The 15,130-nt window shown below is 55.6% G+C and overlaps 1 protein-coding gene across 5 annotated transcripts in view; it reads left to right on the plus strand.

Annotated features, from left to right (window-relative positions):
• WDR25 (WD repeat domain 25) overlaps window positions 1–11,699 on the plus strand; it is a 145,619-nt gene extending 133,920 nt beyond the window's left edge. For all 5 annotated transcript variants that reach the window (XM_019983921.2, XM_070775720.1, XM_070775723.1 and 2 more), the window contains 3 exons: window positions 6,257–6,427; window positions 10,599–10,739; window positions 11,253–11,699. In XM_019983921.2, the coding sequence (XP_019839480.2) occupies window positions 6,257–6,427; window positions 10,599–10,739; window positions 11,253–11,474 (534 nt within the window). In that variant the 3' untranslated portion in view covers window positions 11,475–11,699. The remainder of the gene's footprint in view (window positions 1–6,256; window positions 6,428–10,598; window positions 10,740–11,252) is intronic.
• The last annotated feature ends 3,431 nt before the right edge of the window (window positions 11,700–15,130 follow it).

Consider the following 15,130-nt stretch of genomic DNA (forward strand, 5'->3'; position numbering starts at 1 on the left):
CTCTTTTATACTGAAAAATTTTATTTTTCTCTGCCTTAATTCAATTTTTATGGTATGTATTGACACTAGCAATGTAATGACTGCAAACAGTGTGATATTTCTCACAGTTCTTTTTGTTCGCAAAGTATATCCAATTAAGATTTACCATCAAATTACTGTTTTTCAGTTTATAATGTGTATCAACAGAGGATCTACCTTCAACTACTGTGCTTTCGTGTCTTTTAAAATGAATCCTATTTGTGTGGTTAAGCTACTAGCTCAAGATGGCTAATTTTATTTGCTTAATTTTGCTTTCACATTTTAGAGTCTGCCTTTTAATTTTGTTGTATAATTTTATAAAATATGGACATGGTTCTGGAGAAGGGATTGGATAACTACAGCCCATGGGCCCAATCTTGGCTACACTGTTTTTGTATGGTCCTTGAGTTAAGAATGGTTTTTACATTTTTAAATGACTGTAACACACATCACACACACACACACACACACACCACACACACACAGAGTGTGCAACAGTGCCTAAATGTAGCTTCCAAGCCCTAATATATTTACTGTCTACCCCTCTGTAGGGATCCTCTGGGTTCTACCTCCAGCCCCGAATTCCCCAATCTGTCCTGTCCGGTTCAGAGGCAGCCTGACTGATTTATTTACTTACTTAGTTTCTGGTTTATTTTCTGCTGTTTTTGTGGAGGCAAACACAACCTTTCCGCCCTGTTTTTCTCTGCCTTGGCTCTGCACTGAGCATTGTCTCCTGGGGGCCGGCCCACAGCGGGCCTCACCCTCTCTCAGCACTGCACACAGCATTCAGAACACGCCCTGGACTGCCATCTATTTAACCGGTCCCTTCTTGTATATTTGGCTCAGATGGTAAAGAATCTGCCTGCAATGCAGGAGGTGTGGGTTCAGTCCCTGGGTTGGGAAGGTCCCCTGGAGAAGGAAATGGCAACCTACTCCAGTATTCTTGCCTGGAGAATCCCATGGACAGAGGAGCCTGATGGACTCCAGTCCATGGGGTCGCAAAGAGTCGGACACGACTGGGTGACTAGCACGTTTTGTACATTTGAGTCATTTCTGCTTTTTTAATTTCACAGGTGGTGCTGGTTTCAGCAGCCTCACGCTTCTGTTTTCTGGGATTTGCTGCTGTAACTTTGGGGTCAGTTCCTACAAGTCGGGGTGCTGGGTTATACATGTTGCCGAGTAACAAGGCATATGCCGTTTTGCTTGGTGTTGCCCAAATTCTCTCTGGGGGGACAGGACCATTTTACATTTCTGTCAGCAGTGTGTAGTGTAACTAATGCCCCACAGCCACCTAACAGAGTGTGTTGTCAAACTTTGGGATCTTCTAATTTGATAAGAGATGATATCTCCATGTAATTTTAAAATTTTATTTCTTATGAGCAGGATTGAAGGACCAGTTACATTCCCTCTCATATGAACTCTCTGTTCATTTCTCTTGCCCATTCTTCTGTACAGCTATTGGTCTTTTTCGTTGATTTTTAGAAACTGTCTGTGTATTAGGGACTGTTAAGGGTAGTGACCTATAAATTGGGGCTTCCCAGGTGGCTCAGTGGTTAGGGATCTGCCTGCAATGCAGGAGACACAGGTTCTATTCCTGGGTCTGGAAGATCTCCTGGAGGAGGAAATGGCAACCCACTCTGGTACTCCTGCCTAGAGAATTCCATGGACAGAGGAGCCTGGCGGGCTACAGTCCATGGGGTCGCAAGGAGTTGGACATGACTTAGCAACTAAACAAGAACAAGACCTATAAATTTCAAGTATCTTTCCCATCTGTCTTCTTTATTCCTCTTAATTATTGTTTCTCATGCCATGCAATAGTGTTTAGTATTGTTATTAGTGTTATTTTCATGTAAATTTCATGTAATTTCATGTAAATTTCATGTATCTGTCTTTTTTATTCCTCTTAATTATTGCTTCTCATGCCATGCAATAGTGTTTAGTATTGTTATTACTGTTATTTTCATGTACTCAGATTTGCCATCTTTTCTCTCGGTGCTCTGGCCTTGGAGCACCAGCCAGGATAGTTTCTCCTAGTTTCAGGTTGTAGGAAAATTTAGTCATACTCTCTTCTCATATTTGTATAATTGCTTTTTGTCTTTAATAGAAATTTCTGATTTGAAAAAAATTACCCACAGAGCACTTTTGGCGTACACTGTCCCGTGTGACCAGCCACTTTCCCTTGTGTGATTCTAAGCCACGGAAAAGGGCCCTGTGCTCAACTCTCCCGCGTGCCTTTGTGCAGAGACTTGTCTCGTCTTAGAACCCGAAGAGACCAATATGTTTATTCTCAAGGGGAAGGAACTGAGGTTTGGGGAGGAGGGGTTTGTCCAAGGACCCGCAGCCCCATCCCGGGGACAAGCTCCGGCTGGCCTGGGGAGAGGATTATGATCAGCTGCTCTGTGTTGGCTGCTTGGCCAGGCCTGTCACCATCCTTCCCTCCCGAGCCATAGGTCCTGCTGTTAGTCCCACCTTGCAGGTGTGGAGACTGAGGCCTGGAGAGGTGAGTTGCCTGTCCTGGACCAGGCAGCTAGATGGGCCATCATGCTCAGGTACCCGGGCGTCTGCCTGAGAGCTTGGCCCTCCCAACTCCGGATGTCTGGCGATGCTGAGCATGCATGCACTGAGCGCCACCCCACCCCCCTGCTGCGGCCTCAGAGATCCTTGGAGGTTGAAGTGTCCTTGTCTCCATGTCAAGGGCCGTGGAGGGGCCTGTGATGGACTTCGTGATACCCAAGGGCCGGCATGCTCCTGGCAGCCAGAGGCCACAGGTCGCAGCTTTTCAACTTGTCCTTTTGTTCATTCATCCATTTGCGTTGCTGCTCACTCACTTATCCTGCATTCAACACACCTTCCTGCCGCCTGCAGTGGGCAGTCCCAGTCCTGGCCAAGGATGACCAGACAAACAAACAGGAGCACCACGTCCTGCGGGGTGGGCGGGTGGCCTCGGCCGTCCTGTGGGGCCCAGAGCAGTGGCTCCCTCGCTGTCCCTAAGGGCTTGGGTGGGAGGAGGGGAGCTGGCTTCCCCAGCCCTTCCTGTCTCTGGGATCCAGTGCTGAGTAGAAGCTTGTCATCCAGGCCAGTCCCCGGGTGGTGACGATTGTAAACCAGACGCGGTGAGGGCAGGACTGCCCTGGGCACACAGTGAGTCAGCAGGCCAGACCAGAGCCTCGCCTGTCCCCTCCAACCCCACGCACCTCGGACATGGCAGGGGCCCCTGGAAGGGAAAGCTGAGCCTTCAGTTGAATCCAGAGCAGCCCAGTTACCCAGGATTGTCTGGTGGGTCAAGCAGACTTTTTAAAGGGTTATCCAGAGGTTTTCATTGCACTGAATGTGTCTTGATCACGTCTTCCTTTCCTCTCAGAGCTGTAGACTCTTGGCCAAATGTCTCCAAGCATCTGCTGATGGAGGCCCGGGTTGCCAGAAGAGTCTGAGTGAGGCTCCCCTCTGGATCCAGCTAGTTAGGCCCGTGTAGCGCCATCCCAAGGCCCCTGGGACAGGACGCACCAGCTGTCGGTGTAATTAAGTTCGCCATAAAACCCACCAACTAGACGCACAAATGACTTCCCTGCTCTTTCCCGGGGCAGGAGCAGTTGGGAAGACAAGTCAATCATATTCAGCGGCCATCACTCCAAAGGTCAGCCTTCCACTTAGAGCAGCGTTATTGGCAGGGATCACCCATAACACGGCTGGTTTCCCGGCCGTTGGATTTTACGACACCCTAATGAATTGGGCCATTTCCACGCATTCTCAGGAAGTGTACAGAACAAGGGTTTTCATTCTCCTGGAAAAGTTTGTCTTGGGGAGGCAAGGTGGTGTGTTGGTGGGCACGCAGGTAGTTCTGCCAGGGTCGGCTGAGCACTCCGGCACTTCGCTCCTCCGGGCTTCGACGCCGCCTTCCGGGGTGAAGCTTCCTCCCGTGTTGGCAGGAGATGAATTATCTGATGCTACCGCCGCCCTGGCTGGAGCTCCGGGAGTGGTCCTCATACCCCATCCTCTCCTGGGTCAGTGCATTTCCTGAGTGCGTGTGGAGACTGAGGTGCCGCTGCTAGAGATGGTCCCCGTGCCCACGGGCCTCACGGTTGTGCCCACCGATGGCCATTCTCCATGGGCCGGTGGGGCTCTGGGGGGCTGTGTGCCCCCGACCCAGGAGGAGAAACTCCTCGGTGCACTGGTCACGTCCAGGGTCATGAGTTGGGTCAAACTTACTCCCCCCCTTGCTGCCCTGGCCGTCCTCAGCCCCCTGCTCCTCACCTGGATGCGGTGATGGCGAGAGCTTTAGGAAAGGGGGCAGGAGGGCATGTAGCCCCGACGTGGCCTCAGGGTGGAGGTGTCTGGTGGCTGGTGATGGGGAGGAGGGGTGTAAGCGAGGGGAGAGGCGTGGCCCCGCAGATGGGCGGGGCCGTGGGTCGGGAGCCCCAGTGATGTGACGGCCTTGCTCCCACCCCTCCCTGCTCTTCCCACCAGACCAGGTTCCAAAGCCTGTCTTGAAACAGCTCTGTGCTTGGTGAATCGGGATAGCATGTCCTCATAAGGGCAGATGTTGGGCACTGAGGCCGCGTGCCCTGTCCGCTCACAGGCCCTAGACCGCTGCCCCAGCTCCAAATGGGCAGGCCGGAGCATCCGTCCGCAAAACAGCTTCTGTGCCCCTCCTGGCTGGGAGTTGGAGTGTTCCTTCTAGCTTACACTCCAGGAGACTCAAGGCTGCCTGGGAGGGCAGGGCAGGCCTGCGGGATCCTGGTGCAGGGAGAGAGGAAGGGAGGGAGGCAAGGAGGCGGGCAGCCCCTTGCTGTCTGGGGAGCAGCCGCACAGTCTGGCCTGGGTTCCAAGGCCTGTATGGCCACCCTCTCTTTTCTGGCCCTGGGCCACTCCTCAGGCTCCAGGGGGCCTACCCAGAAATCACACTCACTGAGGACTGCTTCTGAAGAGGCTCAGAGAAGGTACTTGTTGGTTGCCCACCCTCCTCCCATCAATTTGTCCCAACATTTACCAAGTCAGGACTTGGCCAGCAGGAGGCCTGGATGGGGCCCCCCCACCCCCGGGAAGCATGACGCCCTGGCCCTGCACCCTTGAGCAAATGCCTGCATCTCTCTGAGCCTCAGTGTTCCTCATCTGGAGAATGGGTTACAAAATACCCCTCTGTCTAAATTGGATTTATGGAGTGCTGCATTTCACGTGAATTTGACTTACATATGTTTGAAAGAGGATGCTACCATATCTAGGTCTGCAACATTGGCAAGATTTTAAATTTCAGTTTTTGAAATATGTCAAGACAGCTGGTTTCCCAACTGGCGGCCGAGGTGCCGGAGAGCTGTGTTTGTGCTGTGGCCACGTGGTGGCGCCCTGGGAGCTGGTAAACAGGCCGCCAGGCCTGGCAGGCGGGCCCAAGGCGCTGTGCCCACAGCCTGCTGCTCACTATTGCAATTTAAAGTCATCCTGGAGTTTGTTGCACGGAGGTACTTGTTGACCCTGGCGCTGGGACTCCCACCCTGCCCCTAACCATCCCATTGTTGTAGAATGCAAGGTTCATGTGATAAAATGCTCTGAAGAAAGCGGAACAACGGCTTGATACTAAATTGCGTTACTTTAGAGATGGGAGAGTGTGGAATGTTGGCGATGTTGTAAGAAAGAAAGAGTGTCTTTAAAGGTAGCTAATGTACTGTGATTCTGGCTCCATGAGCTGGAGACTACTGGCTCCCATGTTGCAGGTACCACTCCGGGGGCTACAGGCCCAGGCCTTGAAAGCTATGAATTGTCGGACTCTTCAGAATCAAGAGCACAAAATATGGCCCGGGTTTTGGTGGGCAGCACATGACGGTGCCCTTACGTGCCCTTGGCCGGGCGTGGAGCCCTTCCCTAAGCTCTCCTTCATTGGCCCCTGCTGCTCTCTAGGGGACCAGTCATGAGGCTGGGGGGCATCTTCATGCCTCCCTGGGCCCATGTGCCAGTTGGTGTGGGGAGGGTGTGGGCATGGAGGACATCCACGGGGAGAGGCAAGGCGTGGAGTTGTCAGGGAGCAGGGCCCGAGGGAGACAGACGTGTGCCTGCTGGGGGGCGGGAGGCCCCGGAGGTCTCCCTCCAGCAGCCCCCACACCCATGCTTGGGCTGCTCATCCTGGGAAGGGGGGGGCGTGTCTTCACATACTGCCCTCCCAGACCCTGCAGCCCACATGTACTTGGCGCCCCCCCGGCCCTGCTGTGGACTCTGGGGGCCCCACTGTGACGGGTGCCCACTCTTGCAGGTGGTGAGAAGCTACAAGGCCACCATCCAGCAGACCCTGGACATCCTCTTCCTCCGGGAAGGCTCCGAGTTTCTGAGCAGCACAGATGCTTCAAGCCGGGACTCTGCCGACCGCACCATCATTGCTTGGGATTTCCAGAGCTCCGCCAAGATCTCCAACCAGATTTTCCACGTGAGAAACCCTGTCATTGGGCCTTGCTTTCAGGTTGAGCCCCAGCCCCAGGTGCATCCATGTGGCCCCCAGGCTGTCTGGGGTCCCAGGTCGCATCCTGCAGAGGTGGTTCAGCCAGCAGGAGCTTTGGAGGGAGAGGGCTGCCTGAAGTCTGTAGGGTTGGGGGAGGCAACGTGCAGGTCCAGGCCTGCCCGGAGTGCCTAGCATGGGCTCCCGGATCGGGGTGACTCCCTCGCGGGCCTCTCACTCGCTCTCTGCCCAGCACAGCCAGGCCACGGGGTAAAGGTGTGGGAAGCAGCCTCATTCACGCCCACAGGAAAGTGGCTGTCCACCCCGAGACAACCCTACTCTAACCCTCCCCACCCCAGCCAGCCTGCGGGTCCACCTGAACTCTTGCTCAGTAGCCTCAACAGGGGCTGTGACTCAAGGGCTGGAGCCCAGACCCTGAAGGTGTACCAGCTGCGTGAATTAAATTCCTGCTTCCACCACCTACAAGCAGGGGCCCAGGCCCAGTAGTTACCCTCTTTGACTCTCATTTTTTTTCCCCCTTAGAAAATGAGGATGAGAATATTTCTTGCCTCATAGTGTGGTTTTGAGAATTAAAAGATGTAGATACTTAGGCCAGCACAGTGCCAGGTGCAGGGAGTTCTTGATAAATACATTACCTATCATCACCATCACCGCCACCATCACCACCACCACCATTACCATCACCACCACCATCACCACCGTCATGACCACCATCCACCACCATCACCATCTCCACTCTTATCACATCCTCACCATCATCACCATCACTGTCATCTTATCATCATCATCATCATCACTACCATCATCCCAACCATCACCGCCATCACCACCATCATCATCATTGTCATCATCACCACCCTCCTTATCACCTCACCTTTTACCATGACCACCATCATCACCATCATTGTCATCACCATTATCATTATCATCATCACCACCATCATCCCAACCGTCACTACCATCGTCACCACCATCCCCCATCACCACCATCCCCACCATCCCCACCACCATCAACACCATCCACCATCACCACCACCACCATCCCTACCATCACCACCATCACCACCATCTGCCATCACCACCATCATCATCATCCCCACCATCTACCATCACCACCATCTGCCATCACCACCATCACCACCATCATCACCATCTCCACTCTCCTCACCATTCCTATCACCACCATCCACTATCACCACATCATCACCATCCCCACCATCCACCATCACCATCATCATCCGCCATCACCACCATCACCACCATCATCACCATTTCCACTCTTATCACATCCTCACCATCATCACCATCACTATCATCTTATTATCATCATCATCACCACCATCATCCCAACCATCACCGCCATCACCACCATCCCCACCATCCCCACCATCATCATTGTCATCATCACCACCCTCCTTATCACATCACCTCTTTTACCATGACCACCATCATCACCATCATTGTCATCACCATTATCATCATCATCACCACCATCATCCCAACCGTCACTACCATCGTCACCACCATCCCCACCATCCCCACCATCACCACCATCTGCCATCACCGCCATCATCCCAACCATCACTACCATCATCACCACCATCCCCCATCACCACCATCCCCACCATCCCCACCATCACCATCTGCCATCACCACCACCATCACCACCATCATCCCAACCATCACTACCATCATCACCACCATCCACCATCACCACCATCCCCACCATCACCACCATCACCACCATCATCACCGCCATCATCCCAACCATCACTACCATCTTCACCACCATCCACTGTCACCACCATCACCATCATCACCGCCATACACCATCACCACCATCCCTGCCATCACCATCATTACATTCCCCACCATCACCATCACTACCATCACCATCACTACCATCATCACCATTCCCACTCTCCTCACCATTCCCACCATCATCACCATCCCCACCATCACCATCACTACCATCACCACCATCCACTGTCACCACCATCATCACCATCCCCACCATTACCATCACTACCATCACCACCGTCATCACCACCATCCACCATCACCACCCTCATGACCACCATCCACCACCATCACCATCTCCACTCTTAGCACATCCTCACCACCATCACCACCACCATCCACCATCACCATCATCACCATTTCCACTCTCCTCACCATCCCCACCATCACCACCGTCATCACCACCATCCACCATCGCCACCATCAACACCACCATTCACCATCACTGCCACCATCACCACCGTCATCACCACCATCACCACCACCATCCACCATCATCACCATCTCCACTCTCCTCACCATTCCCACCATCATCACCATCCCCACCATCACCATCCCCACCATCACCACCATCATCCTCATTGTCATCACCACCACCATCATCTTTTAAGATTTCAAGTTAGCTATGGCTAATCTCTTTGATGGTGCCACCCAGAACTTAAAAATATATATCAGATGTACGTTGGAGTAGGAAATGGCAGCCCACTCCAGTATTCTTGCCTGGAATCCCATGGACAGAGGAGCCTGGTGGGGTGCCGTCCACGGGGTCCCAGAGTCAGACACGACTGGGCGCTCAGCAGCAGCAGCAGGTGTGTGTATGCACCATTTCCCTCTCCCTGTTTTTCTGTTTTTTTTTCCCCTGGTTCTTAAAGGATTCTAAGTGGCCCTGAACAAACCTACCTCTAGACCTTCACTTCAGAGTTCTAGTTCAATGCCATGAGAAAGGCAAGCCCTGGGAGGGGGCCGGAGGGGTGTGTCTGGCCCCTGGGGCATCCTGCCTCCGCCGGCCCTGCGGAGACCAGAGAAGCGAGTGAGGTGGATGCGGTGCTGCGTGCCCGAGCTGCAGCCCTCCTAGAGGCACACCTCCTCGCCCTGCATGCTGGCGCACAGGCGCTCCGCCTGGAGCCTCACGCCAGGAGCTCATGATGAGGTCGCCGTGCGCCTCCAGCAGCACATTAGTCTGCGGTTCCAATTGCTCCCAGTGTCGCCCTTGGAATTTGGGCTCATTTAGAGGCTGTGGCTTCAGGACATCACTTAGAACACGGAAGGACAGGTGTAGTGCAGAAGGGCGCTTTTAGGGGTGTTTCTGTGTGACTCAGTCCATTAAGCAGCGAGATCTCTCCTCCTGCTCGGAACCCCGTGTGCACGCATTTATCTCCACACTTGGCCAGTCACCTCCTTGCTCACTATGTGTTCTGGCAGCTCTGGACCGTAGGCTGGGCTGGGGCTCCCCGAGGGCTCACTGTGCATGTGGGGAGATGGGCGTGTGGATTTGTTTTCTGTCGCTGTGTAACAGATTACAAAGTAGCATAAACCCAATGGCTTAAATCAATAGAAATGTGTCCTTTCAGTGATGGAGGCTGGAAGTGTGTAGAAAGTATCCTGCGGCTGAAATCAAGGTGCCGGCGGGGCTCTGTCGTCTGTCCTCTGTCGTCTGTCCTTTGCTCCTTCCAGCTTCTGGTGGCAGCTGGTGACCCTTGGCTTATGCTGTGTCCCTCCAGTCCGCACGCCAGCATCCTCAGATCTCTCTCTGCTCTGTGTTCATGTCCCCGCCTCTGTGTGTCTGGTCTCACTCTGCCTACCTTTTCTATGGATGCCTGTGATTGCATTTAGGGATGCAGTAATGCAGGGTAACCTTTTCATCTCAAGATCCTTAAGTTAATCCCTGCAAAGATCCCCCTGCTTTTTTTAAAAAACACAGATGGTGACACAGGTCCCAGGAATTCGGACATGGAAGTCTTTGGGGGGACATTTTTCAGTCCACCCCAAGGGCCAAGAGGCAAGGAGCGTAGGGACCCCTAGAAGCTGGAAAAGACAAGGGAACAGATACCCCCCAGAGACCCTAGAAGGAGCAGAGCCCTGCTGGCATCTTGATTTTAGCCCAGGGAGACCGTGTCAGATTCTGACTTCCAGAAGCGTAAGATAATAAATGTGTGCTGCTTTTAACCGCAAAATTGGAGGCATTTTGTTACAGCAGCAACAGGAAGCTCGCAGCCCCCTGAGCCGAGGTCTGGGCGGGGGGCTCGAGGCCCCGGGAGCAGAGGGTGGGTGGCGGGCCTGTCAGAGGCAGGAGCCCACTGGGGAGCCCGCCCCACCCTCTCTGAGCCCTGCTGTCTCTCAGGAGAGGTACACCTGCCCCAGCCTCACCCTGCACCCGCGGGAGCCTGTGTTCCTGGCGCAGACCAACGGCAACTACCTGGCCCTGTTCTCCGCTGTGTGGCCCTACCGGATGAGCAGAAGGCGGCGCTATGAAGGGCACAAGGTACCCCATCTTGTCCCGTCCCCCCGGGGGTGGAAAGTTGTCCCACGCCCACGCCGGCAAGGGACTTGCAGTCCCCAAGAGCACGGACCCTCCGTCCAGGCAACCTGTGATTTCTGTTTCCTGGGTGACCCCATACCGTGTGGCCTGATGTCCACTCAAAGCCCTGGGCCACATCTGGCCCTTCCCTGGGCCCCAGCTGCCAGACAGGGGTCTCCTGGATTTGTTGGCTTACATGGACCTGGGGCTGGGGGCCCCTTTGCATCGGCCTCTTTTCCCTGTGGGCCGCCCCGAGGGCACAGGCACTAGGGATCCACTGCCCGTCCCCGTGCTAGAGCTGTGCTCTCTGGACCCACGAGAGCCACCTGGTGACACCGGCCTGGGCACAGGGACCCTCGGCTCATGGCAGGAGCTCAGCCGCCGGCTCCGGGCCCCGGCTGCTCCTCCGTGGGAAGGGCTGTGGGGCCGAGTGCACTGAGCCGCGCTGTCGCTCAGCTGGTTGCTCATCCTCTGCAGGTGGAAGGCTACTCAGTGGGCTGCGAGTGCTCCCCGGACGGCGACCTGCTGCTGACGGGCAGCGCTGATGGCCGGACCCTGGTGTACAGCTTCCGCACTGCCAGCCGCGCCCGCACACTGCACGGGCACACGCAGGCCTGCGTGGGCGCCACCTTCCACCCCGTGCTGCCCTCCATGCTCGCCACCTGCTCCTGGGAGGGCGACGTCAAGATCTGGCACTGAGCCTCACGATGTGGAAGCTTCCCGATGCCGGCCGGACGGGGGGTCTGAGGTTGGCTTCAGGGCCAGGCTTGGATGGATGCCGCCTTCCCATCCGCCGAGCCTCAGTGTCCTCATCTGTAAAATGGGGGCGAAAACCTTGTGTCTCAGGGTTCCGAGGACTATGCGTTAGCAAAAGCACCTGACGGGTTGCGGGCGATGCTCAATAAATGTGAGCGTTTTGCTATTTCTTAGGTTGTTTCAGTGAAAACACGCATCGGCAGCTTCTCTCACCTCCCTTCTCGCGGGCCTGCTGGAGCTCGGAAACAAAGGGCAAGTGGGGGCTGGAGAGGTGGGGCTCTGGGTCCTAGGTCTGCCTGCCCCCCGTCTCACAGGGTCTGCTCAGGTCCAGGCGCCTCCTCCCTCCTCCAGAGCATGGCCGGTGGGGTCCCCAGGTTTGCCTGAGCCCAGGGCCCTCCGCACTCCTCCTCACCCTCTGCCCGAGGAAGTACATCTGCCTGGGGAGACAGAGCGACATGAAGAAGCAAGGAGCCCTTGAGGATCCCCACAGGCTGAGGAGCCCTAAGCCCCCTCGGGATCACGATTGAGCTGTTACCCCAGGAGCCCAAAGGTCCCCTGATGGGTGAGGGGGTGGGCCAGAGGTGCCCGTCTCTGGACAGGCACGTCCCTGCAGTCCTGGAAGTCTCCCTGGAGGAGGCTGACTGCGAGCCTGTGAGGAGGGTGTCCTGGCAGGGGGTTAGCGAGGAAATGCAGGACCTGAGGAGGAGGCCACAGAGGCAAGCAGTGCCCAGCTGGCCTCTCCAGCACCGGGGTTCCCCATCTGGCTCTGCTGTCGGTGTAGCTGAGAGCGAGTCCCATTTCCTCTCGGAGCTGCAGTTGCTCCCTCTGTGAAGCGGTGTCAGAACCCAGCCTGCAGGCCTGCTGTGAGGGTCCAGGAAGGTCAAGTGTGTGGTGGGTGTTGGCACCCTGGGAGCTCATCTGGGGATGGGGATTGGGCAGATTGGGAACAGCCATGAAATTAAAAGATGCTTGCTTCTTGGAAGAAAAGCTATGACAAACCTAGACAGCATATTAAAAAGCAGAGACATTACCAGCAAAGGTCTGTCTAGTCAAAGCTATGGTTTTGTATGGATGTGAGTTGGACCATAAAGAAAGCTGAGCACCGAAGAATTGATGCTTTCGAACTGTGCTGTTGGAGAAGACTCTTGAGAGTCCTTCAGACTGCAAGGAGATCCAACCAGTCCATCCTAAAGGAAATCAGTCCTGAATATTCATTGGAAGGACTGATGCTGAAGCTCCAATCCTTTGGCTACCTAATGTGAAGAGCTGTCTCAAAGACCCTGATGCTGGGAGAGATTGGGGGCAGGAGGAGAAGGGGACCACAGAGGATGAGATGGTTTAATGGCATCACCAACTCAATCGACATGAGTTTGAGCAAGCTGTGGGAGATAGTGAAGGGCAGGGGAGCCTGGTGTGCTGCAGTCCATGGGGTTGCAAAGAGTTGGACACGACTGAGCGACTGAACAACAACTGAGCTGGTGGAAGCGTTTATCTCAGTGTGTTTACTTTGCCTCTAGACACTTGAAAGCTTGGGGTCCCAAGCAGGGCATCCCAAGCAGAGGGAAGGGCCATGCAAAGGCCCTGAAGCAGGAATAATCCCAAGGGCTGACTCCTCTTCTGTCCCTCGTCCTCCGCCCCCCACAGTCAGCACAGAGCCTGGCCTGCTGTTGGTGTCAAGTGGATGCTGGGTCCCTGAGCTGGGCTGGAGAGGCCAGAGTGCGTGGGTGGGGGCTGAGACCCTTGGAGGGTGAAGGGAGGGAACTCCCCAGGCCCGGGCAGGATGCAGCAGGGCCCCAGTGACCCCATATGCCGTTGGGCTGGGTGTGGTAGGAGCTCAGGGAAGAATCACCTTCTCTTTTTAGGCTCAAGAAGGGCTGCTTTGGTGAAAAGAAAAGTAACCGCACTCCAGCTCTTGCAGGTCAGCCCTTTGGCAGAAGTGGAGGCCCCACGAGGGGCTGTCCTGGCCTCAGCAGAGTGAGGCTGAGCACACGTCCACTTAGAGCCTAGGCAGACAGTGGACATTCCTGCCTCCCCACTCAGGCCCCAGAGTGGCTGCCTCTGCTCTGGGTGGGCAGCTCTGTGACCTGCAAAGCCCTCCCATTGTCCTTGCTGCCGCCCCTGCCGACCCCTCTTCCCCCAGCCCCCCAGCACCGCCCCCCTCCGTTTCCAGGCTCCGGGTGTGAGCTGTGTCCTGAGCCCTGGCCCCTCCCAGCATACGTGCACAGGTCCGTGTAAGTCTCCTAGGGTTGCAGGCCCCACACATGGGGGTGCTCTGGGAATAACCGCAGGTGTCACCTGCCCACAGGACACGGCTTCGGAATCAGGCAGCCGTGGGTTTAAAGCCCTTCCTCACCTTCTGTTGTTGTGCCGTCACCACCAGTGCCAAGCCGCCCTGTGCCGCGGTGTCCTGTCTGTAAAGGAGAACTCTCAGCACCCAGCCCGTGGGGTTCACGCAGGGCATGTGTGCAGCAGGCGCTCAGGAGCCGGCAGCTGGGGGGGTTAGTGTTCATGCTAACGTTAGTATCGGTGGCAGCCAAGCCACTGGTGCAGGGGTCAAGCCTGTTCAGGCCAGAGGTCGCAGTCGGGTTCCATCCTCAGCTCCCAGTGAGGGGCTGCTCCTTCCCCCGCTCTCAGTCGATAAGTCTCAGGGAAGGCCTTGGATTGGCTGGTTTGCGTCACATACCCACCCCAGACCAGGGGTCCTTGACCAGGCCCAGCTGCCACTGTGCAGCTGGAGGGGAGAGTGATGGGACCCCCACAGTTCTTTCACGATGGGGTATCCCCCCCAGGTCCGGTCTGAATGGGCCCGTGGCCAGTGTTTGTCGGATGGACTGACAACATGTGAATGAAGTCAGACCCGGGCCGCTAGGGAGGCGGCAGTTGTCCGGGGTTGTGGGCGGCGGTCCTGGCCTTTCCAGGTGCCTCTCGCCCACCTCTCCTGCCCGCCGCCGTGTATCCAGCCCCAGATCCTGGAGTCTGCTTTCTAGCCCAGCCCAAAGCGGGCATTTTCCTGCCTTCCTTGATGTGGAGCGTCTTCCGAGTGAGACTTTCACCGTGTGGTTTGCTGAGTGCTTTCCCCACTGTGGCGTGCTAGTATGACCACTCGTGTTTAACGCGTGTCAGTCACAGGCTGCACTCAGTGGGCTTTGGCATGGGCGCTGGCGATTACCAGGGGCTGACCTTTGTGTCCTCCGAGCTGCCTGGCCTCTCCCTTATTCTGAGCCCACACCCCGGCTGGCTGCAACCTGTGGGTCCCAGACCCATCCCTTGCTTCCATGGGGCCTTTGTGGGCACTTTGTTTCTCTGAACCTCAGTTTCCTCATCTCTAAAGTGGGCCTGCTGGAGTGAACAAGGGAGGAAGCGCAGAGGAAAGGGCTTTGTAGGTTGTTACCGTCTCACATTCTCTTGGGGCAAACACCATCCAAACTTCTGTCCTCAAAGAGAACACCCTGGTGGAAGCTCTGACCCCCCCGCCCCCAGGAGAGGGACATCCAGGGTCACCAGAAACCACTGTGGCTCTTTCTTAGCCCCCTCCCCTGCGGGCTTGCCTTCTCCACTCTCCGCCTGCGAGCCCCGCCCCCTCATTAGGTTATTTCACC

Source organism: Bos indicus, chromosome 21 (assembly GCF_029378745.1).
Source record: "Bos indicus isolate NIAB-ARS_2022 breed Sahiwal x Tharparkar chromosome 21, NIAB-ARS_B.indTharparkar_mat_pri_1.0, whole genome shotgun sequence".
In the NCBI taxonomy this organism is placed as follows: Eukaryota; Metazoa; Chordata; class Mammalia; order Artiodactyla; family Bovidae; genus Bos; species Bos indicus.